This window comes from Symphodus melops (assembly GCF_947650265.1).
Source record: "Symphodus melops genome assembly, chromosome: 9".
In the NCBI taxonomy this organism is placed as follows: domain Eukaryota; kingdom Metazoa; phylum Chordata; class Actinopteri; order Labriformes; family Labridae; genus Symphodus; species Symphodus melops.
Genome location: NC_136699.1, coordinates 10,239,062 through 10,264,837, shown reverse-complemented (window position 1 = coordinate 10,264,837; position 25,776 = coordinate 10,239,062). Strand labels below are relative to the sequence as shown.

The following is a 25,776-nucleotide window of genomic DNA, read 5'->3' as shown; positions in this document are numbered from 1 at the left end:
CCTTTAATCTCACTCCATCCCCACTTCCTTGATGTGTCATCCTGGAGGGAATATGTAGGACAACATCACTTCCCTTACTGTATTCTGGGACTTAGACAGCTCTTGCTAGACGGAGGTTATAATTAGTGTGGAGTTATTAATACAAACTTTTGATTTTTTTGAGAAAATCTGAGCTTCTTCATTTTTTTTTTTTATTTGTTGGCTGCGGCATACTTCTGCAATGTCTCTTTGATACCAGATGTCCCTCTTCGCTGTGACGAGAGAGCCCATTTCCTGGGTGGGTGGGTGGCAGTTATAATGGAGGAGGGATGACATGAAAGAGAATAAAAGTGGATTTTTTTTTTCTATGTTCTTTCAGCTCCTTAAATTATCTCTCTTTAGCTTACCCATCCTTACCCAAACCGCCATCAGGATGGATGGGGGGGGGGGGGGGGGGGGGGGGGGGGGTCATCACTCTATGATCTACACGTGGCTGTTCACTCATTCATTTTGGCAGAGGGATCATCTCCTGCATTCGATTTCTCCTCCGGCTGCCTCCTGTAGTGATGCTTGCGCTGATAAATCTGGATGTCGTACTGATAACAGGCATTTAGAGGCTGTTATTACATTTTGTAGCCTGTGTGTGCACGTGTGTGTCTTTTATGCATACTGTATGTGCGCTTGTTGACTTATCTATGTACTCAGTGTGCATGTGTATACATCATGCTGTAAGATCTTGTCTCCCACTTGCTCTGCTTCAGCTGGCTGATGGAAAAGTAATGCGACAGAGACTGTGGGCTGTCGCTATCTACTGTAAGAAGGACAAAGCTTATCGGGTGCAGAACATTATGTACTAACTGATATCATAGAAGGTCTGGAAGTTCCTTCAAAGTGTGTCCTCTATATACCTTAAACTGAAACCTGATTATTGAATCAGCCTTGTAATGTGGCTTTCGCTTTGTAACACCTGCTGCTGTATTCACACCGTCTACAGCTCTCTACAAAGCAATCAGTCACAGGGGCTTTTAGCCACCGTCCCCTGGCTTACAACAGCGTTGGTTATGATTAACCAAACAAACCCACATGGGACCTGGGAACTGCGGGGTCATGCAATTGGTATTCACAGATATTACGTTTCAATTTCCATTAGCAGCCAAAATAAAAATCAAAGCCTGCTGACTTCCTCTCACTGATGCTTTACAGGCGAGCCTGACTGGCCTTTTTTTTATATTCCTGCTCGGCGTAACAGAGAGACAAAGACGCCTTTAGAATCGATGCCCTGCCGCTTCATTGGGTAAACTATCACTATCTTAGTTTAAAATGGGAGTAAAACATAAGCTGTGCCCTGTTTTACACTGTGCTATGTGTCCCGGGTAATGATAGCACATCGGAGGTACAGCTTTAGTCTTTGGGAGCAGGCTGCTGTCTGAACTCTCTGGTCAGATCACACCCCAGTTGGTTCCTCTGATTGAGATTTGTCCACGCCATTACAGCCTTACACACACACACACACACACACACACACACACACGCACACACACACGCTCAAAAAATAACAGGCACAAAGAGCTCAGAGGGTGAACGTGAAAGCCCACGGTATGCTGAAACATGTACTTCCACATGCAGATCAATGAAGACGTGACATCATGTGGCGTGAAGCTTCTGAAACAATGATGACTGGAGTATTAGCTGTGTGTTATTCGCCGATTTTTGCGCCTGCGGGGAACAGCTTACATGCCCCTCTACCAGTCTCCTTTACGTGAGATGCTTTACTGACAGCACATCAGTTGAAGAAAACATTAAAACTACAGTATGTAAATATATTTTCTTGAGCTGTGATTTAATTGAATTAAAACGGGATGTAAGGGTAAGCACGAAGGGCATCATGGAACTCCCAGTATAAAGCCTACAGAGTGTTTGTCACATCAGTAACTTTAAGAAAAAATTTTCACCATGAATAAAACAAGCAACTGGCTAAAGAACTAAGTAATTGAAAACAGTAGAAAAAAAACCAAACTCTAATATGTCTTCATGTCCTCATTACGAGAGGTCTTTTAAATCAGGTTATTGTTGCCTCTAGTTTAAATGTCGTATTTACGTGATAAAGTCTGGCTGCAGAAACACTGACATCATCTATTGTGCTTTTGGACGAGGCATGCACAGGCAGAATTTATCAAAATGTCATTTTCTTGGATGATCACAACCCTTCCTCTTCATAAGTCTTGCATTTAACCGTGTAAGTCCAGATTTCAAATAAAACCTCTCAAAAGGTAGAAAAGCATCCAGCCGTGCACCTTATCGTCTCTTTGTGACAGAGAGTCTGGCAGATGCTCAACTCCTGCGATTGTTTCGGCTCTGTGTTTCGGTGCCATATTTAGCTTTCATTGATGTACAAAATAGAACCGTGTTCCTCTCACGTGGGTAATAAAAATATCTGCAGTTATTCTCTGTGTGAGAGAGAGAGAGAGAAAATATGGCAGCGCTGATGAGTAAGACAAAGACTTTGAAGCCAGTTGTTATACAAAAGGTGAAAGGTGAGATGACAAATGCCAAGCATTCTGTCGGCTCCTAATTAGTTCCAGAGTTTGAAAGTGAGGTGGAGAGATGGAACGGGTTTGGTGGTTTAATGAGGAACAGACTGGCACATGTTCAGTGTTGCTGTCGAGTTGTGTACGCTCAAGCTGAAAAAAAACAACACGTTTTATGTTTTTTTTTTTTTTTTTCAAAGCAGCTGAAAACGTACTATATGAATAACTGAACAGTTCCTCATCTTTCTGGCACCTTCTACAATTCATAGAGCTGAATATACCTACAGAGGTCCAGCACAGTTTGAACTTGTTAACTCAGCTTGCTCCTTGGGGTGGAGAAGAGTTTTGGACACTCTGTCTGCACTCAGTCTGCGAGCTTTTTGTCCCAAAGGTGGAGATCGAGTTTACCTGCTGGAGGTTTCGGTCTGCTGCCTCCTTGCTTTTATGTCCTGAATGCAGTCATGTAGTGCCAAAACAGGGGAGGGATACATGATACAATCATTGCCTAGAGTCCGCCACTCAACCAACCATGACTGCATCCAACCCCCACCGCCCCACTCCGCCCATTTTCTGCTGTTTGGGAACCTTTGAGTGATGCTTCTGTAATATGTAACCCCCCCCCCCCCCCCCATTCTCAGCCCCCCACACTGTCATCTTTCACACACCCTCGCTTACGTATGTGCAGTCTCCATGGCAACGCATGGAATCACTACGGTCTAACATGCTGCAGGCGGCTGTTGTAGTGGATTTACAGTACCAGCACATGTGCGGAAAAAGAAGCAGCCTGCAGAACGATGCAGCCGGAGCGCTGATAGGTCTGACAACCATTGGCCCCTTTCAGCTTATCTGAGATTATACTTTTTTTCCCCACATGATAATGTTCCATTTCATCCCCTTTGCTTTGCATCAAGAGGTTTACCGAGAAAAAAAAAAAGGAAAGAAAAAAAAAAGCCTTCGACTGCACTTTCAAATGTCGTGTGAAGACACTCATTTAGCTGGGCGTCAAATATCTCGATATAATCATGGGCACAATCATTGCATGCAACTTTGCCCTCTATTAAACACCAGGAGCAAGGTTACACTACTCATTTATTCCATGTTTGCCCTTGGAGGCCACTTTTTTCAATGAATTTTTAAATTCATTAAAGCCTGGGTGTAATGGAAAGAGCCCCGGGTTATTAATAAGAAGAGATAGCATTAATTGTTTGGTTATATTTAATAACACAAGGGTCAACACAGTGCTCGACCTTGGCATCACACAGCTCCATGCTTTCTTTTTAGTCTGGACTTCTGCTCTCTAGTGGCGGGAGGTGGTAAGAGCAGCAAGGTACTGGGACCTTATACAGTACTTGTTAGCATTTTCTGCAATACTCTCTGACAGTCCTCACAGAACTGTCATTTTCTTTAGCTTCTCAACTATTTTCACACTCACTGTGTGTGTGTGTGTGTGTGTGTGTTTGTGTGAGAGTTCACAGTGAAGGTGCCCCAGGGAGGCCACAGTAGACTGGCATTCTGGGGCAGTACAGTAATTAATGTACCCGCGGCACTTTCGCTACACAAGCAACCAGAGCACAGCAGAGAGACACGGGGGCAGTTTGTGTGAGTGAAAGTGTCCTTGTGCACTTCTCATTGGTCTTATTCACAGCGTCGGTACTTTTACGAGGCAGCGTTCAACTGTGACTGAAACGTTTTTGGTTTTGCACTTTTAAGTGAAAGCCAAACGTCTGTGCATCGTCTCTCATTTTCGAGGATTGACTTATGTCGCTAAACAGCCGATTTTCACTTGAATATCAGCACATTTTATTATTGACTTCAAATAAGTGAAATATAGCTGTATAGCACTTTTATCTTTAAGAAGCCAAAAAAAAAAGGAGAAGCTTTATTTCCTTCAGAGCCATAATGATACTGAAGAACTAAGATGAAATACTCCAGTCATTGTTGTTCTTTTTGTGGGTTTTAATGATAAAAATGGACTCTAGCTATATTTGTCTTGTGATATTTTCAGATAAGTCAAATATAGAGATCACACACTTTGGTCTTTCAAAAATGACAAAAATACAACGGAGAAAGAGAGCTTTATTTTCTACTGATACTGAGAAAACCAACTCAAATGTGAACAACCAATAGTTTGATTCCTTTTTGTCTATTTAAAACATGACGTTCTTTTTTTTTTTTTGAATTGGACCACTTTTATCATTCGACTCTATTTTTGTACTTTCCCTCTTCATCCAATCTTCATCCTGCTTCAAAGAGAAACAGCAGGGCGGACATTATCAGGCCTGTACACATTTGCACTTTAGCATTATCTCAGGTGTTTGATTTGTGTCGCTGTTGTACTATGCAGCGCGGGACTCTCACCTTCTCTCTGTGTCCTCCTTACTGTCAGTGATAAACCCAGCCATCCTCTTAAAGGGCTGCGATGTCTGTTTGAGTGATGGCCCACAACCTGCGATCTGTTTCTGGTAGTCAGGAGATGTGTCTGTTTTTGTTTGCTCAGGGCAGCACCCAGAGGTGTCAGGTGATACCAGGTGGGCAGGGTGATGGTGGAAATCAGGTTGTACAAAGGTTCATTAAGCACCTTTTTAAGAGTGAACTATAAAATATACTGTAACTGAAGGTAAATGCACGGTATGCTTACGATAAGGCCTCGTGTTACAGCGTCAACATGCTGTTGTAAGGTCACATTTTACAAGCCGCAGCATCAAGTATTCAGTGTGAGTCAGCAGACAAAGTGGAACATGATGCACCGTTACACAGTACATGCGGGCATTATCTCTATTAAATGTACTTTGAATTGTTTTGCTCAGATTTTGTAAGTTATCAACGCTTGCTTAACAAGAAGATATCTGACTTAACGTTATGACTTTAAACTTCCTGTGAGTACGCTCAGATTGAGTTACATTTGTTCTGCTGTGAAGTTCCTTATCCGACACCAAGGAACCACCCCAGCAGTGATTTCAGGCATTATACTGTAGATAACTTGAGATAAATAATCAGTCTTCTTACTGATGGTCTGGATGGATTTTGTGGATTTGGATTTTGAGCCATCGGTGGTCATTTCAGCGTGATTCCTTAACAGCTAAAAACTCCACACCTTAGCTTTCAGGAAGCAGTGCTACAACTTCTTCTCATGCTACAGTGACCTTAAAGTTCTTACTTGTCAATGATTTAGAAAGATCTACATCCAATGATGTATACATCTATATTTATATATAAAGGTTTGGACACTGAATGCATCAGATATCTACAGTATAGCAGAACAGTGGACGTTTTAGTCCATTATTTCAACCAAAAAAAAAAAAAAGAAGCTAAGAATAAAATCGTTAACGAGAGATCATTTTTCATCTTGTTCATTTGTGTTTGTGGGATCATTTTCCTGTGAGCAGGAAGAGGAAGGAAAGAAGTCAAATGTGCGGTATTGTGTCAAGGGTCAAAGGTCAGAGTCCCTGCTGTTCCGGTGAGCTGCTTATATAGAACATCAATGAGAGGAAAAGGAGAACAAAAGCTTTTATCTCTATAGAGCTGCATGTCATTTCAACCACATCCCTTGTTAATCAATATATTGGTAGCCAGCTTCTGTACGCTGACTGCAGAGCATTATGGGATATAACTCATTCCCTGAATGAAATATGATTTCTCTTCTCAATACCAGAATGTAATTGATTTGGGTTTTTTTCCCCCACACTGATACAGAAAGCTGTTTGTAAGTCAATAAACTGAACAAACAGTTTCATGTTGCTTTAGTCAGAATATTATTTTTCATCCAAGCTTGTTCATCTCAAGTTAAGATGGTAAAATGAATGCCAGTGTATAATCTAACTGGCAGGAGAAAGACTGTTTGTAGTCATCTCATCTTTGATAAATTCTTTAGATATGGAATCATGTGAATTATTAACAGAGACATGTGAACGGACAAGCTTTTTATGAAATAAAACTTATTTACACATTAAACCATTGAATCAAACTCAAACCTCTGTCTGTCAAAGGCCAGCTAAATAGGTGAGCTTCACTGTGTGAAAGTTGCTCAGAACCCCTTTAACTGTGTTATATGTCATTTTAACTTTACACATGTACATGTTATACCTTTATGTTACTGTGGCTGATTTACCTTTAGATCCAATAATGGATACTCATATTATGACTACTGATATTTCAGGCTACACACAATTATTTTATGCTCCCTATGTGCTGTATTAGTTCTGAATATCTTTCCTGTTGTATTGACCTTTTCCTGTCAGGTTGTATAGTACAGCATGTTTTCAAAACATGATAACTGATTGAGTGTTGAAAACACGTAGACAGTAGGCCTTTATTTAATTCACGTTCTGGTGCTATCATTGTATATTGTTTATTTATTTATTTTGTTTGTCTTTTAGATTTTCCCTTGAGCTTGTATAAGTTGCTTTTTACAGCCTGTACACTAGCTCCACCTAGTGGTCAGAGAGCAGTATTGCCTTGGCAGTAAAGAACAATACTGTATGGTGCCACTTCGTGAGCTCATTGTTCGGTCAATCATTACAAACAGAGCATTCATAAATCCGCTTTTATTTCTATGACAACGTAAGTAAAGACTCTGACGTCATGTGAGATAATAAATAACGAGAGTTGTCAATTATAGTCTACATGAAGAAGTGTTACATAATCCCATATCAAATCAGGTGGTGTCAGTTTTTGTTTGAAAAGCTCAAAACTGTTATTCTTTTTCTCTCCTTTTTTACAGAACAGAGAATTGTGCTTGTAAACACACTTTGCTTAATGCATGTTGTCTCGGTTCACTGTACATCGATATTTTTTAGCCGAAAGTGGACAGGCCTGTATAACCGGTTTAGTCAGCGCATTATCGGATCATTTTACATCATTTTTTGTAACGTGAGAGCAAAGTCTTCTCCGTCCCAAGAAGGAAGTCTAATCTCAGGCTGCATTTTTCTCTCACTTTTCTCCAATCCGGCCTCTCCGTGCTCAGCAGCAACAGAACAGCAAACACGCCCGTGTGTGTGTGTGTCGGATCATGCAGACCTCCAAATGAATGTTTAATGAGCATTTTAGGAGTCATAATGGCATGTCGCTAATGTCCTGTAATGATCTTCCTGTTGATGGCCACGCCTCGACGCTTGCTTTCTCTTCCCCTGCGTCTCGTGCAGTTTGTCTGGCAATGATTTGAACTTTACTTTGTCTGCTCCACTTCACTACACAAGAGCTGCAAGAATCCAAGTCTGCGCTTTGGCTTCTCCGTAGACAAAGAATGACTTTTCCCCTGAGAAAATCTGTGTCAGGTAGGCTGATCTGTTTACAATGTAAGTTATGCCTTTTTAAAAAAAAAAAAAAAGTTTAAATACGTGTTTTACATTTATCTTGGGTAAATGGTTCAAGGTTTGAAGTAATGTCATGAACTGAAAGTAGCTTTTTAGTCGTGTTTTAATCCACTCATAAGGAGTTTCGGTCTGGAGCTGTCCGAGGTGCTGAAAGAGAGCGGCGTTAAAACACTTCCATCAATTCACTTCTTTGCCCTGGATTTTTTTTCTGATGGTTTCTTGTTTGTTTGAAACTTTATCAGAGACTGTATTGTGATGCTTATGTTTGTAGTTAAGTTTTTAAACGTTCTCTATTTGCAGTCCTACTTTACGAGATTTAAGACAAAACCGTGTCGCTTCATTTGTAATCAACACAATCCCGGTGTGTGCAACTGCATTCAATTACTCTTTGAAGGACATAATACAATGTTAATAATAATGGACAGTTTGGTGCTGAGGACTGTAGATGGCACCATTGGTTAAGCTGTTAGATGTGCTCAACCCGGGACTCAGACTGACAGAGGAGGGAAGTCAGCAGTGGAAAATGACAGAGAACAGAACTTTTGATCTGTGCTTAAAGAAATAAAAAAAACAACAGTAAGGGGTATGCTTTCTGCAGGTGGCATGGTTAGATGTAAATTAATTATTTAACACAAATAGACATTTAAAAAAAAGAGAGAATGGACGTCTTAGCGGAAGAATAACAAGAATTGATTTTGTGTGTTAATTTAAAATGAATATAACTTGTCTTTGAGTGCATGTGGTTTGTATAGTCGTAAAAAGAACTGCTAGAACCTCTGCTGTTCTTCTTCTATAAGATCACTGCTGACGTCTGAAGATCGCTGCCTGCTGTTCCTCACTCACCACTACAGCCTGCAATGACATCAATGTATATGTTTCATTCTTCAATCAGCGTCGTCGTCTGTTTTAAATGTGGGAATCTAGATTTTATACGGTGGCCTGGAGAGCTTTGCAAAGGTGTGAAACACGAGATCCCTTTTTTTGTTTATATTCATCACAGCCTCAGCATTATTAGGTCTGCTCTCTGTGGCTTCATTATCGTCATTTTCAAACGGTCGTATATTACATCCTTTGTCTTTTCTGTTTTTGTTTATTTGCCACCTCCTCCATCAGCGCCCCTCTCTCTGTGTCCGGCCTGTATGCTGATGTACATTGTGTCTGTGTCTCACGAGTTAGACTCCCTGTCCCCCCCCACCCCTTCCATCTCACAGCTCAGCTGAGTGTGTGCTCTGCGCCGGGCTCACATACTGCTTCTGACAATGAGGCGCCTCCTGCTATTACTCTGCGCTGCCTGGATCCAACAAAAGAGAGAAAAACAAACAGAATCTCCCTAGTTATTCCTTCACATCCTCTGTGTGGCGGTGTGAGTTTCTCTCTCTCTCTCTCCCCCTCTCTCTCTCTCTCTCACACACACACACATGCACACACACACACACACACACAACTTTAGCTTCAGGTGAGGATTAAGGAAACCAAATTGGGAGCTTTGCAAACACTGTGCCCGCGTCTGCAAACAGGTGTTTCCATCCTTGAGCTGCGCACTCAGCTTCATTTGCGACAGTGTGCCTGCCTGAGCACCATGTGCGCGGCCATGTAGTTTGGTGGGGTGATGCAGAAGTGCGACCAGAGACGGGCTTTGTGCGTATTGGTTGTGATGACGACAAAATGATACATGTGGAGAAACATGCAACGTGCCTTGGTGGAATTCTTTCTGCAGCTGTTTTTTTTTAAATTTTTGGTTAAGTTTACTTTTGTCTCGGAGCTACAACGGACCGTTCCGGAATAACGCCTGAATTCATGAAACTATGATTCATGTGGACATTATCTAACTTGTTTTTTTCCGCACTGTTGGGACTATTTTATTGTCCACCTGAAGAAATAGTTGTGATTTCACGACTCGTTGTAGTTGCCTTTTCGTTACCTCTGCCCTCGGACATTGTCCCTCTGAATCCACATCACCTGGGTTCAAAGGGTGTTATTATTTCAACGTTAACTCTGGAAGTTATTTCCAGAGCGCTGTCAAACTGGCCATGGCTGCAGCGATAGCCAGCTCCCTCATACGGCAGAAAAGGCAGGCGAGGGAGCGGGAGAAGACTAATGCCTGCCGCTGCGTCAGCAGCCCCAGTAAAACCAAAGGAACCTGTGAAAAACCAAGCCGACTTAACGTTTTCTCCCGGGTCAAACTCTTTGGCTCCAAGAAGAGGAGAAGGAGACGACCAGGTCTGTTGTGCACTTTCATCTTGGCATTTATCCTCATCATCACTTACTCCACATCTACTGTGGAGTGCTGTTTAATTTCAAACACCACACAACACAGAAACTATCGAGAACTGCCCTTTTCTTTTCTTTTTTTATATATATAGTGGCCGAGTCATTAAGTCATCTGGAGGATGAGGGGGCTCACTCTGTGGAAGTTTGTCCACAGAGAGCTCAACCTTTGGCTTCTCAGACTCCTCTGAGAAACCATAAATTCTTTATTAAATACATGCTTCATCATTTCATTAACTCTCTACTTATTCAGTGCTCACGGGACAGGTGGACTTATTAAGTCCATTGTAGAAATGACTGAAGGCTGCACTGTCACTGAGGGGTCAGCTCAGTGTTCACGTTAAACTGCATCATCTCAGATCACTTTAATTGTCTATATTATTGGACAATAAACATGATGAATTAGATCAATACAATGGGTTAATCATATATAGACAGGCTGGCACATCGATCAATAATAAATAAACAGGTTGTAACTTATTTAGAATCAACTGATAACATAATAAACTCTTTAAACAGGTTCAATACGATGCTGTGTGCGCCTGAGAAAATACTTAACAGCAAATGGAAAGGAAATAAGTCGGACTTCAGTGTTAGAACTTGAAAACAAGATCTAAAACATGATAAATACGTATATTTATACCTTAAAAAAGTATTATCAATGTATGAAGTATGAGTGTATTTGTGCAGGATTGAGTCCAGGTTCAGGGTGGTACCTGAAGCGTTCCTATCAGTGACAGACGTGTGTCCCATGTGGTCAAGAGCACCCACTTCTCTTTAGAAATCACAGATGGGACCGTGACTGCAAATCATGTGATCTGATCAGACTTTACTGCAGGCTCAAAAAGGACTGTGTGTTTCTTTTCAAGTGAGTTAAAAAAAAAGAACATTGCAACTCCTGACAACATTCAGCCACAGTAAGTGATCTATAGCCCATGAGCGGTTCAATCCCTCAGACCTCTGGACTTTCCATCAGTTTTGGATATCTCTTTGTTGCCCCTGCAGATGATGCTACCGTGCTTGTTTACGTAACAAAGCATTGCTCTCCTGCAGTTTTAAACTCCCTCTCTCACTTATAATCAACATCTGTATCCTAAGCAGTAACAGGCAAGGAGAAGGCGCTGTGTGCATGGCTTACACATGGCGAACGCAGAGGACTGGCATCTTTTGTACATGGTATTGGGAAGTGCAGCTAATGTAGTGTGCACATGGGCTTTATGTATTATGTATTTCTTTATATACAGTACACTTCTCAGTGTATGTGAGTCAGTCCAGCTCCAGATCTGAGGAATATCTTCAGGCTACATTCAACAGACAGAACTCTATAATAAACTGTATGAACTTTTACAACACTGTTACAATATTCCCAGAGTATAGACGGATTTAACCTTCTCTGCAGTAGAAGTATCCTTCGGTGTGACAGCGAGGTGAGATGAAAGGAGAGATGAAAGGTGTGGTTAAACCACAGTAAAGGACCCTCCACTAGGGACAGTAACCAGGGAGTGGAGAGCACTTAGCTCTTATCAGACATTACACTGATGGAACACAGACAGACAGGCAGCCCCCCACACTTCAGAAGTAAAACGCTCAGCCACTTCAAACTATTGTCTTTCACAGAGATCGAGGTTTGTTTTCTGAGCTGCTACACGGTGGTGTAGGGAGGCTTGTTGCCCTTTTGAAGCCTCACTGTTTCCACTCCTGCATCTTACTTTTCTCTCCGTTTTAAATGGTCTTATACATTTTGGACCCAACTTCACTGCTCAACAAATATACTGAAGACTGAAGGCAGCATAGAACCTTCATGCACCCTCTGTGTATTATTATTATTTTTTGTTACATTTTGTCTTTTATTATTCTTAATATTTGACATTTTTTAATTTTGATTGTACATGTTGGTAATTCTCATATTTTATTGAAGTACTTTTAGCCTTGTCTTTTCATTCGCACCAAAACACCAAGACAAATTCCTCGTCTATGTAAACGAACTTGGCAATGAAAGGGATTCTGGTTTCCTGTTATTGTTTCATAAAAACACAAATGAACTGACTTGAATCTAGTTATTGTTTGTAACAATTCCTTGACTGACGTTTGAATTATTGTTTTCATTTGTTTGTAACTGCATTTATCCAGAAGCAGATATTATGAATTTAAAACGTGACAAAGCAGTGTACTCCAAATATTCTTTCTAACATTCACGTCGAGTAGAGAGGGCTTGCTTCAGAGAAAGCGTGTCGTGACCAGTGAGCCGCCACACATCCTCAAAGCCAGTTTTAAATGTGCTACTATATGTGCTGTTGTCAGTTTCTGTTCTTCAGCCGTGTCCGTAGAGAAAGGACAAACTGTTTTTGTTTGAGCTCCTCCGACATGTTGCTTTGTTTGTTGGTATTAATAAAAGGCCTCACTTGAGCTACAGGATCAGTGGGAACTTACACATCGAATATCAGCTAACTCAAAGAGTATCAGGATGATTCATGAAGTGGTCACCGACATAAAAGACTTTAAAACAGCTGTCGGCTTCAGCCTTCGACAACCCCCACACCTCACTTAGCTTCTTCTGATAAGCTGTTTATCATGTTTGCTTGCGTGATGTATATCACAGTCAGCCTTCCTAAAAGCTCATTTTCCTTCAACCTTTGCGCCACTCAGACTTATTATCTTTTCACTTCATTGCATTTTTCCCCCCAGCAGCTCCTAAAGTTGCTCAAAGAACCAACACTGAAGCGTCTCTGTGTTCCTTTCTGAGGCCATCACGCTGCTACATTTGTAAAAAAGTATGTTTTACTACAGTGTGTGAATTCATCCTTTTGTCTTCCTGTGTCTGTCCTCTCTGCTCCCACAGAGCCCCAGTTGAAGGGGATAGTGACGAAGCTGTACAGTCGACAAGGTTTCCACCTGCAGCTGCAGGCAGATGGAACCATTGACGGAACAAAGGAGGAGGACAATGGCTACAGTAAGTTTATCAAATACGCACACACTGCCACCTTTGGCTAACTCTTTACAAAGATCTTTCACTCACGCACATTATTATCAGAGCTGCATGAGAAATGTTGAGTAAACTAGAAGTGAAAGTAGATACTAAGATACTAATCGATAGTCTGCTACAATACGCTTAGGATTCATTTGAATTATGTGGCCTCCAAATGTCAACCTGCAGTATAACCATTAAACACGATTTCAAATGGGAAAACTAAAAATGCACAGAAATGGTGTTTGGTGAAAATGACCGTAGGGATCGATGTCTTCGTCTAATAGGAGAGAACATTTGGGCATCTTCATTGTTAAACTTGTGCAGACTTATTAATGTTTCGATATAAATGCTCAGTTGTTCTTAATAACTGCAGACATGCCGTTGGTCCACAGCATTCAAACCCAATCTTGTTTGTATATCATCAGCATGGAGAAACATTTTAGCTGCACAGTGAAAACAAGAGCACCTTCTTTTTTTTGCCTGCACATGTGAGTGCTGCAGAACTGACGATGTGTATTTTTGACCTGTCCAAATCATCCTATAGCAGTCTACACAGATGATTATTTGGCTGTTTTTTTTTCTTCTCCTACACGTTTGTGCAGTCCTATCAACGCCATTACACCCACAGGCTCTTTTTTTTTTCTTTCTTTCTTTTTTTAAATACAGATTCAAGAAGAGATCAATGAAATACTTGACACACGTCTGGTAACAATGCATCAAAAATAGAGTCTTACATAGTCGTAATTAGACATTTCACTCAATGCTTTTAAAGATTAAAAGAGATACAGATGTTAATGAAGTCCGCTTTGTCCCAATATAAAAAAAAAAATCTTTTCTTTTTTTTCCTGAAAAACGATCAACACGGCACGCTGAAACAGCTTTGATGTGATACTTAGTGTATAATCCCGACACTAAGCGGATGTAAACACGTGTGAAGCCTCGGAATTAGTACCACTGTATTCAATTACTCTGGTGGTGGAGGTGGCGTGTGTATCTTACGTATAAATAGCAGCTCTGTGCAAGTGGGATGTTGTCGAAGAAGAGCAGCACTTTGTAAAATAAATCAAAGCAGACTTAAATACGACACAGAGCAGGCGAAGTGAAGGAGAAGAGAAAGACATCGTGAAATGACATCGTCAATATTACACTTCATTTAACGCACCGTTCACCCCCGCCAATACAGTACGTCTGCATGCTATCACTTTACTGTCGACTTGCATAAAAAACTGGCCCGCATCAGCACGAAAATAGTTTTTGAAGAGAAAATTAAGGAGTGCTGCTGAAAAGGGAAAAAAAAAAAAAAAAAGGGAGAAAGAGTGAAGCTCTTTGCACTGCTCCAAAAATAGCGTTGTTAGGCGCTGGGTGCGCTTGTCTCCATGGTGACGGAGAGCACAGTCCTCTTGGAGCTACTGGTGTCTTGTGATGGTGGGAGAGGACCTACTCATACACACACACACACACACACACACACACACACATACACACACACAGACACACGCAGAACACACTCACACAAGCACGATCACACTCACAGAAAAACAATGATGCGATCTTTGCTGAGAAGACTTTACTGTTTGGCTGTGATATTAAAAGATATATTTCTGTGACATTTTCATTCAGAAGGCAAACAATGTCAGAACAAAACAAACAAGCCCCTCAGTCTCATCATTCCCACTGCTTTTTCTCCCACTTTATACACTGTTTTCTTGTGTTGCATCACAAGCGAGCAAAACCCCTCCTGGGTATGTGGAGGGAAAAAAAAAGAGCTGGAAGACTTTTCTTTGAAAGAAAGAGGGTACAGTATCTATGTTTAAATGCAGCCCATACAGTCTCAGGCTTGTTCTGTCTTCGTTTGTGGAGAACTCAGCTTTAAAGACAAAAATGTGGAACTCCAAACGTTCAAGTCCATTTACAAAATAATGTCAGAAACACTTGAGATTGATTGATGTCTTTATTTAAAAAAACAAAAAAAACAAAAACGTGTTGACAGGCATATTTTAACACAAAGCAATCAGTTCATTTTTCAATGGGAGTAGAATTAAAGTTACAATTAAACAACCTAACCCTTTTCTGCTTTTCAAAAACTATCACACAAAAAATATCCACAAAGGGTCAAAAGTAAAAATCCACCCCAAAGATTGTTTGCACTTTTATTTCACCACTGTTACATGGATGAAAGGATTTGGGAAAATTAACTAGCATGTCTTGTAACGGGTATTTAACATCATCCACAAACCAAATGTGCCTGTGCCTTTAAAACATACCTTAGCACTGTACACGTGGTTAGCCATGATACTAAACAAATGCAGTCAAATGAAATTAAAAGGGTTTTGGTCTCAAATGATTTCTAATTCAGCGTATCATGTGTCTGAAAGGAGCTGGGTTTACTACAGCAGCGGAGCAGTAATCAGATGTGCGGTGTAATTTTGTCACAACAGCTTTTTTTTTTTTTTTTCTTAGCTCCATTACTGTCATGCTGTCATTTTTCAGCTGCACAAGTTGGAGCCTGCTGCTGCTGCTTGGATAAGAAAGAGAAAGATTCTTTAAATATATATTAAAAAAAAGGGATTTCTGGGACTCTTCAGGTTCATTGTCACTCTGGACCGGTCAGAACTTCTCCAATGTTAGCAGGTGGAACTTAAAGACACGGAGACAGCCTGCAGGTAATGGTGAAAGCTGTCCTTCAGGGCCCTGTCACCCTTCTTATTCTACGTTCTCCCTGTACCCTGAGAGCTCTGAGAGTGGGTGGGAGCCCTGTCATCCTCTTCAGTGTGCTCAGGTGTTTCTAGGAGGCAGGAAGTAATTGAGTTTCTGCTCTTGAAAACCTCCACTGGTCCACCGGCTGGTAATCCTCCCCTGAAATGAAGAGGACTGCAGATGTGTACGTGCGTGTCGCGGTGGGAGTACGAAGCGAGGAAACTCCACGAGCGACGCAGACTGTGAAGGGGTGCAATTATACTAGACAAGAACTGCTCACATAGCAAAGTGTTCCAGGAGAGAAGAAGGTGAAATCATCACATCTCAAACTACACAGTGGAAGAGAATTAGGATACAAAATGTCTCCACAAGGATCAAAATGTTACATCAGAAAAAGTCTGAAAATATTGTCGGTTTGACAAACTGTAGTAGCTAGAAGTGATTATTCTCAAATCACTCACTTCCATCCCCTCAAGCTCTGCACACAGCTAAGCCGAGCTGGATCGATGAGAACAACGGTCTTGGACTCGAGGAGAAAGTTTGCAGATAGTGCCATCTGTAACCTGTGGATTTCTGGCAAGACGATGCTAAGCCCCCGCACTGCAAAGTTGAAGAATGCTCTGAAAAGCAGCGAAACTTGTAGAAAAATTTATTAACTAACCAAAAGATAAAGAATTAGAGAAGAGTCCGACATGATGGTTTAGTTGCAGCAGGTTGCGCTAAAATGACCAGGCCAGCTGAATACTTAAAGAAGATTAGTGCTCAGCACACAGTACAATACTGCATATAGTTAGATTACAGTTCCAATTTCCTGTAGGTGAACTCTTTTTTTTATTTTTTTTAATTTAACCTTCAAGACAGAGATCACAGTTTCTTTTCACCATCTCCTGACAGCTGTTCCATAATGCTGTTTTAGCGTGAGCACACAAATCATCTCCGCACTGTTGAAGCTGAGGGTGTAAACCGCACATCCACCAGGCAAAACACACCTCCAGTGTCTGCCATGAGAAGTCTGTGTCATGAGAGAGCGTGTGGCTACGCAACGAATACTGGGGAAAGTTCAAACCTCACAGAAATCCTTGTATGTGGATTGTGTGTCTGAGATCTTCCGATCGATCACGTCACCCTCAGCTGGATCCACCATTCGTACGTAAATGTAGAATTTCATCACAACATTAACATGACTGTAGATACGTTCATTAAAGATATGTTAGCTGTTAAGTACTTACTTTACCTCAAATATTTCAAACAGCTGTCAAAGCCAAATCCATATTTTTTAAACTTGTGTCGGGACGTGTCTTCACGCGGCGGCGGCCACCATGTCAGAGCCCTGACAGAATGTCTATCGTTGCCGTGGAAACACCAATTGGTTCTGAAAGCTGCCGTACTGTTGCAGGATGTGCTGCAGTGATAAAAACGTTGTGTATATCATACTTTGATCCATCGTCAGTAAACATATTCCCTACCAGAGAACGACCATGAGAGAGCCCCCTGGTGGTGGAACGTACATGTCGCGTCTATAAAAGGGGCCGACGACAACACGGATTGTGTCTTCGTCCTTTCGAAATCCTTAAGGGTGTTTTGTCATTATTGTTGATAGACCCTGTGATTAAATGATCTTAAACACTTCATTGGTGACATAAGGACAGATATGTTAAAAACAACCTTTTATGTGGCTTTCAAATAAACAAAAGAACAAAATGATGAAAGCTGCAAGGAGAGGCACAGAGCAAATGAAGAGAGAACTGCTAACTGAGAATATTCTGGCATGCCTGTTTAGTCTAAGTAAACACATTATGCATTCCTGTAGCGGTTGTTTACAATAAAAGCCCAGAGAAACCGAGGTCTGTGGTGCTAAAGTGATGTATAGAAGAAGAAAAGCCTCTATAGTGTACCTCTTTTAAAGGAGTCTGCCGATACAGATCTACTTAGTGGTCGACAAGAGGAGCTTCAGCACGGTCATCCTCTGACTCACAGCTTGGCTGGTGTGTGAGTGAAGTTGAATTACCCCTCCCCTATGTCTCGAAATGTGGAAGACCCCATACCCACGAGTCAGAGAGCAGCATTAGCAGACTGGACTTTTGTGAATTTTCCGTGGACGGTGATGCATTTTGTGATATCAAAAAAGATCAAGACAAAAAACCCTCAGCAGTGGTGATGGCATCCCTGTTTGGGAGGATGTCCAACAATAGTCCGGATAAAAAGGCGAGCGCATTCCTTTTTTCTTTTTTCTTTTTTTTGGGACAGAAGCACGACCACAGACTTTCAGGTGGATGTTCATGTGCTTTCCTCTATTCAGCGTTTCCTGCCAGCATCTTATGAAACACACAGACACACTCGTACACAGCACAGGCAGACAGTAATTAGGGAGAGGTGTACCTCATTGACCAGCTGGGCTGCCGCTGGCTCTCTCACACTCACGACTCATACTCAGTCACACACAGGTTTATATGTGTGTGTGTGTGTGTGTGTGTGTGTGTGTGTGTGTGTGTGTGTGTGTGGGAGCAGGAAGTCTATGTACAGAGGTGTGCGAGTTTTTCTGCAGTGCTGCATTGTAAGTGGATCACAGTGCCCGCTGGCAGAAAAGCAGTTTACATATGTCGTTTCTTTCCACCTTAAAGATCTTTTCTTTTCTTTTTTTTTTTTTGCAACACTTAACAAAGCCTACACTATCAGTGTGAATACACAACACTGTGAGCTGCTTCAGCTATTTCTCTGCTTCCGTCTCTTGTTTCTGATTTTGATCATTTGCTTTATGAAACACTCCTGGGAGAGAGCGGCTTAGTCCCTGAGCTTATGTCGTACCTCTCTATTTGTGGTTTGTTGTTGTCAACTCACTCTTCCAGAAAGAGAGAAATGAATTTTAACACCTTAATGTGGAATATTACAGTCTGGCTGGTGCAGTGACATTAACAAAAAACAGTTAATCTGAGGGGTTTGTTTTGTCTCTGTAGTTTTCTATAAATGCTTTCTCTGTTTATATTTCTACTAAATTACTAAACGCTTATTTCGCCCGACACACAATTAAAATTTCTCAAACATTTCTCACATACATCATCATGATACAGGGATTTGAAATTTCCCCTTGTGGGAGAATACTGAATCTGAATCGAAAGTTTTATATGTCTTTCATTGAAATGAATGGGTGCACACCGGGGAAATTAATGTCTCACTTTGCTAACACTTTGTCTCTGCTGTCTTTGTCTTTCCAGCCGTGTTCAACCTTATTCCAGTGGGGCTGCGAGTGGTGGCCATCCAGGGGGTGCAGACCAAACTCTATCTGGCTATGAACAGTGAGGGCTTCCTGTATACATCCGTAAGTGCCTCAACTATTAAGTTTGTGCGTTTCTATCCTTGTGGCTGACCATCTCGTTTGGCTGTATGCAGAGAGAAACGTGAGGTCTCGAAGATCTGACATCAATAATGGAGAGGTGGTTAATTCTTCTCAGGAGCATAGGGAAGCCATTTATTTCACTTGCATTTTTCGCAGGAATATGCGAGTCAATCTCACCATGCAAACCAAGATGCTCAATCCTGAGTCTGAAAAGAAAGCGGCATCATTTTGTAATCGTCAGTATCGCTTCAAAGTTCAAGGATTGTGTCAGCAGGCAGGGCAATGATGGCAGCTGGCTCTTCATCTTTGATTTCACTTGTGAGGTTGTGAATAATTCAGTTTCAGGACCAACAAGGTCCCTGTGACTCTTCCTCCCAAATGCCACCGTTGTATTGTGTTGATGGTGTCACTGAGGAGACTGACAGGCAGGTCTGATGTACACCCAGAGGGCATGCAGACACAGACGTTCAACGTTAACAGACATCCCTCAGAGTCAAATTAGTAACGATTGTTCTGTATGGTAAAGGTCTCGGTTGGAAGACAGAATGGTGATTGATGGAAACAAGCTTGGAAACAGCAAAAAGGAAGCTAATGATCTCGTAGCTTTTTATTCTGCAGCTGCCACTGACAAATGACCCATTATGCACTGAGGCAATAATGTGATGAAGGAAGAAAGAAATGACGCTCCTCTCGCTCTCTCTCTTTTCTGCAGATCATACTCTCTTCATAAGCAAATAACACAAATGCATTGATAAGCAGGGTTAATGTGCACGCTCTCAGCAAGCATTAGTTCCGTCAGAGACACTCATGTCAAGTAATTGCAAATGGTTATTCAGTTACATCGGGTGAAGAAGGCTCTGCTCTTTCAGGAAGATCTGATAAAACAAAACCCGACAAATAAATGGAACCATCCACACTCCATATGTCAATGTAAGATTTAAGCAAAGACAAAGCTGTCTTTAATGACACCGCCTATGATTTTTGTACTGTCTGTGTATTGCTTGTGATGTTTTTAAACCCTGTTTGTGAAGCACTTTGTGGCCCCTGCCAGCGAAAAATGCTATATAAATAAATTTTACTTTACTTACTTTACTTTACTTTAATATGCAGCAGAATAAATGGAACATTAAGGCGCTGTAGCTTCAGACAGCGGTTTAAAGATATGAGGGTGTTTACCTGTATAGATATAAAATGATCGTTCTTAAAGTAGAGGAACGGTAAGACTGATAGCGGAAAATGTAAATTGATGAACTAACAGGCAGTCCTTTAATTCCAGGGTACAAAAAAATGAATATATTTTAACACTTCAGTCACCCATTGTTTCTGTGATTTTCTTTTTTTTTTCTTCCATCATCACATTGTGCATTATTACTATTCTATAATGTTTTAAAATTACAATTACATTACCTTTGATGCAGAGTACATCCGGCAGAGGTGCTATCCACTGTAATAATGGTGGTTGTTCTACAGTTATGTGTAAACAGAGATCTTATTCAGTGTAATATCTGTAAGAATAAAAGAATGACAATATAATCACTGTAGAAAGAGTGGTGAGTGATTGTGTGGACGGCCTATAATTACTTATAAATACATGTTAGCAATTGTTTGACAACATATCCACGGGGGTTGCCCTTGCTTAGCATGCCTGGGGGAGGATATACAGAAAAAATTGAAATGAGGATTTTCTTTAAAAGCCCAGAAGAAAAGAATCTCAATTTTTACAGAAATTGTTTTCTTCCTCAACTCTACAAATGAGTGTAATAAAAGCATGTTAAAGTGTATTTGTATGATATGGGACCTTTAAATAAATGTGAGTCTGCTTAAAGTAAGCTCAAATTAGATTTCTATACTGCTTAAAAAAATGCAAGTTGAATTTAGTAATAAAAAAAGGAACCCTTAACCTTAATACTGTACGTATACTCTTTTTTTGTTTTTGTAATATAAATGCATACTTTTTATGAATGGTGAAGCGGATAAAAGGCTTTGTATAGTATATAATCTATGCCGATGTAAATCCCAGCCCTTTTGTAAAACCCAATATACAGTTGGTATGGGGTGTACTAGTGTCGGAAGAATGCAGTTGGGGGATGGGTTGGTAGTAGAGCTTCCTCCTTTAGCTAAATCAGACGGGGAATTGAATTGACTCTGTTGCTGGCTGCCTAATAGTGCCTGTCTTGCTGGGATTGCTGCTATGTTGGTAAAGCACTGCCTTGAAGCTACACAGTCAACCAGCCAATAGCAGGCCCTCTTTGGAGGGAGATTCCCAATGAACAGCAGAGAGACAACAGATGACGTGGACTGGGTGGAGGGTTGAAGCGCTTCTGCTGCTGGGATATTGAAGCCTCCCCTTATTGTCATGTATGTGCGTACTGTGCATGCATGAATGGAAACCTGAGTGAATGGTTTGCCAACATAAAACAGGATTCATCCGATTTACATAAATAGTCAATTTGCCTTTGACATCAATTATAATGCATACTAAATTATAAATGTGTTTGTTTAGATTTCAGCTGATGTTTTATTTCTTGTGATAGCAGTAATCTGAGTTGTCCTACATACATTTAAGTGCATCCACTCTGTACATCACTTGGTGTAGACTTATATGAGCATAAGTATCAAGAAAAAGGGATGGAGAGAGTGAAGGGATTGTGTAGTGAGAAAGGAGTGTACGTGTGGGAGAGGCAGAATACACCAGTGAAAATATATTCCTCTGTCGGTGTCAATGTGTGGGAGTCAATTAATGTAAATGTATTTGAATGTACTATCCTGTCTTACTTTTTGTGGACCTCCATTTCTCCAAATGTAAAGTGCTTGTAATACACACAAAACATATTGTCGATTTAATTCTTCTTTCCATGCAGTGAATCTTAAATCTAAATCTGAAAAAAAAAAAAAATTGGAAAAAGGGATTTGAGCTTTCTTGATAAGTTTCCAGACGTGCCTTTATATTTTAGCAGTGTTCCAATATGTTTCATGAGGTGCCTTTAAAGTGGTGTTATTCATTTCCTGGTGGGTCCTATTTGAATTAGTGCGAGTCACAGAGGCTCCAGTTGAGTCTTGTCTAGACAGCTCTGTGCGAGAGTGTCAAATGGAGAGTTCAAGGCTCTTGGGGTGGAGAAATATTTATCGGGTTAGCACTGAGGTTTACGGGCTCTTTACACCCCTGTGATGGCAATGCATCCTGTGAAACATTTTCCTGCCGAAGACACAACACCCATCACTTTCTCACCCCAGTCACCAGGATATTCATTAAGCACCAGCTATTGTTAGTCAAGGAAAACAGATTTAGTCTGGATCATATGAAGGGAAAAAAGCATAGTGGTGTTCATGATGTTAATAAAAGTTAGAACTTTAGATAAATGTAACAAAAACATAACAGGTTTTATGTCCAAACAAATCACATGAAGTTTTTTATTCTTATTCTGAGTCCTGATTTAAGGTTATATTCCAACATAAAGAGAATGCCTCGGCACAGGTAATGGACCATATTAAAACCATTTATGATGCCATTGAAGACAGAAAATAGTAAGACAGTCTGTGTTTTCTACTTGTACATGAGTATGTATTTTAGTACACTGCTGTTGGATATGTACTTGGCACACACCCATGCCTTTTCATCCATTAATCAGACACACAATGCCTTCGGTAAATAACCACTGCTGAAAGGTTTCACTCCACTGAGCTGTGTCATTAACTACTTTGTGGTATATGTGTGTGTGTGTGTGTGTGTGTGTGTGTGTGTGCGCGCGCGCCACAGGCCTCAATGTGTACCCTGTGTGGGTGTTTTTTATTTGTAAAGGGTCTTTTCTACTAGCTTAAGCTCTCCAATTTATTCCCAAACAAATGAGTGTACCTTATCTTCAGCTAAAGCAAAAGGTAATTTTTAATCCACTTCCACTCTTGTTAAAGACTGGAACATTGAAAAGCCGGATTTATGGAAGATTTGGCTTCACTGCCCATCCGTTGTATTGGCTTTTGTGAGTCCCTCCAGAATTGATGTCAGGGCTGCGAAGAAACAAGAACAGGATTCAACTCTTGATTCCTCTGGCATAATTGGTGTCATCTTAGTTTCAATATGGCTGCTGAGTACACACGGGGCAGCTTGCAGCATTGATTTGGCTGCTCTTGTGAAAAATCTGGCCAATATCTTTACAGAGAAGATCAGATCCATTATGTTAGCATTTCTGCGACAGCTGAGTGGAGCAGGAAAACCCCACTGGGCTGAAGCTCACATAATGCTGTTTGAGAGTGTGTCATCATTGAGCGGGATTTCTTGACTTGCTAAATGCAATGTTCATTTTACAGTTAGCCTGAACACAGCTGAACTATGTGAGTGGATGATAGATAATAAAAGGGCTTCCAAGATGGGCAGTGCGTGTCGCTGTGATGATTGGCAACATGAACATTCTAATTCATCCTTCACTGATTGAACCGGTCTCATGTGTGCCATCATGACTTTACATACTTCTCTGGCTTTGAAAGCAGGCAAAAGTGAGGAAACCCAATGTTCTGGCCAGGGTCAGCTGCGTATTTAGTGAATGGCATGATGGATCTGTGTCGTGTCCAAATGTCCTTAACTCCAGCAGACGTTTGTCTGTTTGACTTCGGCTTTAGTCCTTCCCGCTACTCAAGGCTTTTAAATGTTTTGACACTCAGTCCGACTGAGTCTACGTGGTCAGTTGAAAAAGAGACATCAATGAATAGGCTGGGGACTTTAAATCTTGCTCTCCTAAAGTATGTATGACGGTGCTCTCAGCAAGTCAGCTAGATGCTACTGAAGGTGAGACGGTAAGGAACAGCTGTCAAACTTTGAAAAAAGAAAAAAAAAACAGGTGTGTCAACAGCATCTAACAGACATTGCTGTCATTTATATATTTTTAACAGAAACGCTTCCCTGGACATCACGAGTCTGCCAGCTGTGCATCATGTTGACAAAAAGTAGGCTGTAGTGTAATGGAACCGTCGGAAGTCCATTTAGCTAAAGAACCATAGAGAAGGGGTCGGGGGCTGACGTGAGCAATATTATTTCTATGCAGATAATGCACAGCTTTTTTTCTGAGATGAGTTTCCTTCTCTCCATCTGGCACTGGAGCCGTGATTAAATTGAGATTGGGTTCAGAGAACAATAGATTTGCTATCGATTCAAGACGACACTGTCTGTCACAGTCCTGTTAAGATGGAGATGGGGATCCCCTGCCATTTTGGCCCCTCCTTGTGTCAGTCTGAGCGAGCCTGTTATCCACGGACTCGCTCCAATATACAGCAGCGTCGGCCAGCAGCCTCCCCTCCATCTTGGCTCTAAGTGTGCCTGTATCTTTCTGTATGCGCCTGTTTATCAATAGACTCTTATTCTTCTCCAGGGCGAGTGTAACCAGCCAAATCCACATAAGCTCATTATTAGAGGTAGAACAGAACTCCTGGCTCGAGAGCTAAGCAGCCCATTGTTTAGCTCAATTGCTGCTTGTGGATAACTGAGATGGATGCTGCCAAGGTTTTCTTAGACCGCTGCAGCTAATCAGTTTTACAATAAGAAAAATAGAAGACATTAAGATAGTGTTCATAAAGAGAAGGAAGGATTTAAAAAAAAAAAAAGCAGCAAAGAAAATATATCTGGAAAAGGATAAGTGGGGATAAAAGGTATCTTTAACTATTGGACAAAGCCTTGTTCGCCAGGTTCAATCTAAGCAAAAGAAATCAAGCAGCCCAGCAGATTAGCAACATGAAAATATGGTTCATACTCCGTTTGCTCTTTCACTTTGATTCTTTACAGTACATCTGATCCTTCAGATAAAAATACAGTCAAAGTGCAAAAACAGTGTTAATCTTATCCTGATTCTAAAATCTTAGTGCTTTAACTTAATGCAGTCAGATACACAATTGAATGGCAGTAAGCCAATTGGAAAAACGGGTAGTATGATTCCCAATTGAATTGGCTTACTTACCTTTATCTTGTCTAGGACTGAGGCTACGATTAAACTCTTGATTCCTCATGGTAAACTGTGGTCTAAAGATGGTAAGAGTTGGACACTCAGAGTTCAGCTGTCAGTGTTTCTGGAACTTTGAAGTAGAAGTTGGTGGCTTGATTAATTCCCTCATCTCAGTTTGAACTTTCATCAAGGAGAAAGCCCAGTTCAAGGACTCTGACAATGGTTGTTCACAGAACAAAACCTAACTTCACAGAAGTCTGTTGGGATAAGAAGTACGGCACAACCCTTAAAGCAAAATAAAAACACTTCACCAATGACAAGGTTCGTTAGCCATTCTTTAACCAGATTAGTCTACTGTTTAAAATATACTCTGAGTGCTTCAACCTTTTAGTAATATAGAGTTCTAGTCATGTGTTTCAAACTTTTAAGAGCTGTTAACGAGACACATTTTGTAGGAAAACTTTCAGTAGATGAAATAAATCATTGTGTTAAGAAAATAAGTTCACCAATGATTGATAAGTTAGATATTATATCAATCAACTAATTAGATTAGGTATTTTTTAATGTTAGGATTTATCTTGATTGTGTCATTTACTGTAGCTTCATGTTGTTCTTTCACTGTAATAGTTGTCACTATCATTTAAATGGAAAGGGGCAAATTTAGGTCTGACGTAGGGAGGCTTCTTTTTTGTTCAAGCATGTGAGCAAGGTTAGTTTGAGTTAATATATTGTAGATCAGAACATGATGTCACTATAATGATAT

At 40.8% G+C, this 25,776-nt stretch overlaps 1 protein-coding gene across 5 annotated transcripts in view; it reads left to right on the top strand.

Annotated features, from left to right (window-relative positions):
• fgf13a (fibroblast growth factor 13a) overlaps positions 1–25,776 on the top strand; it is a 92,914-nt gene that overhangs the window by 57,797 nt on the left and 9,341 nt on the right. For 3 of the 5 annotated variants that reach the window (XM_079352593.1, XM_079352591.1, XM_079352590.1), the window contains 2 exons: positions 12,927–13,037; positions 18,965–19,068. In XM_079352593.1, the coding sequence (XP_079208719.1) occupies positions 12,927–13,037; positions 18,965–19,068 (215 nt within the window). Of the gene's footprint in view, positions 1–7,205; positions 7,781–9,050; positions 10,040–12,926; positions 13,038–18,964; positions 19,069–25,776 lie in introns of those variants that run through there. The other 2 variants (XM_079352594.1, XM_079352592.1) reach the window with 2 other exon arrangements.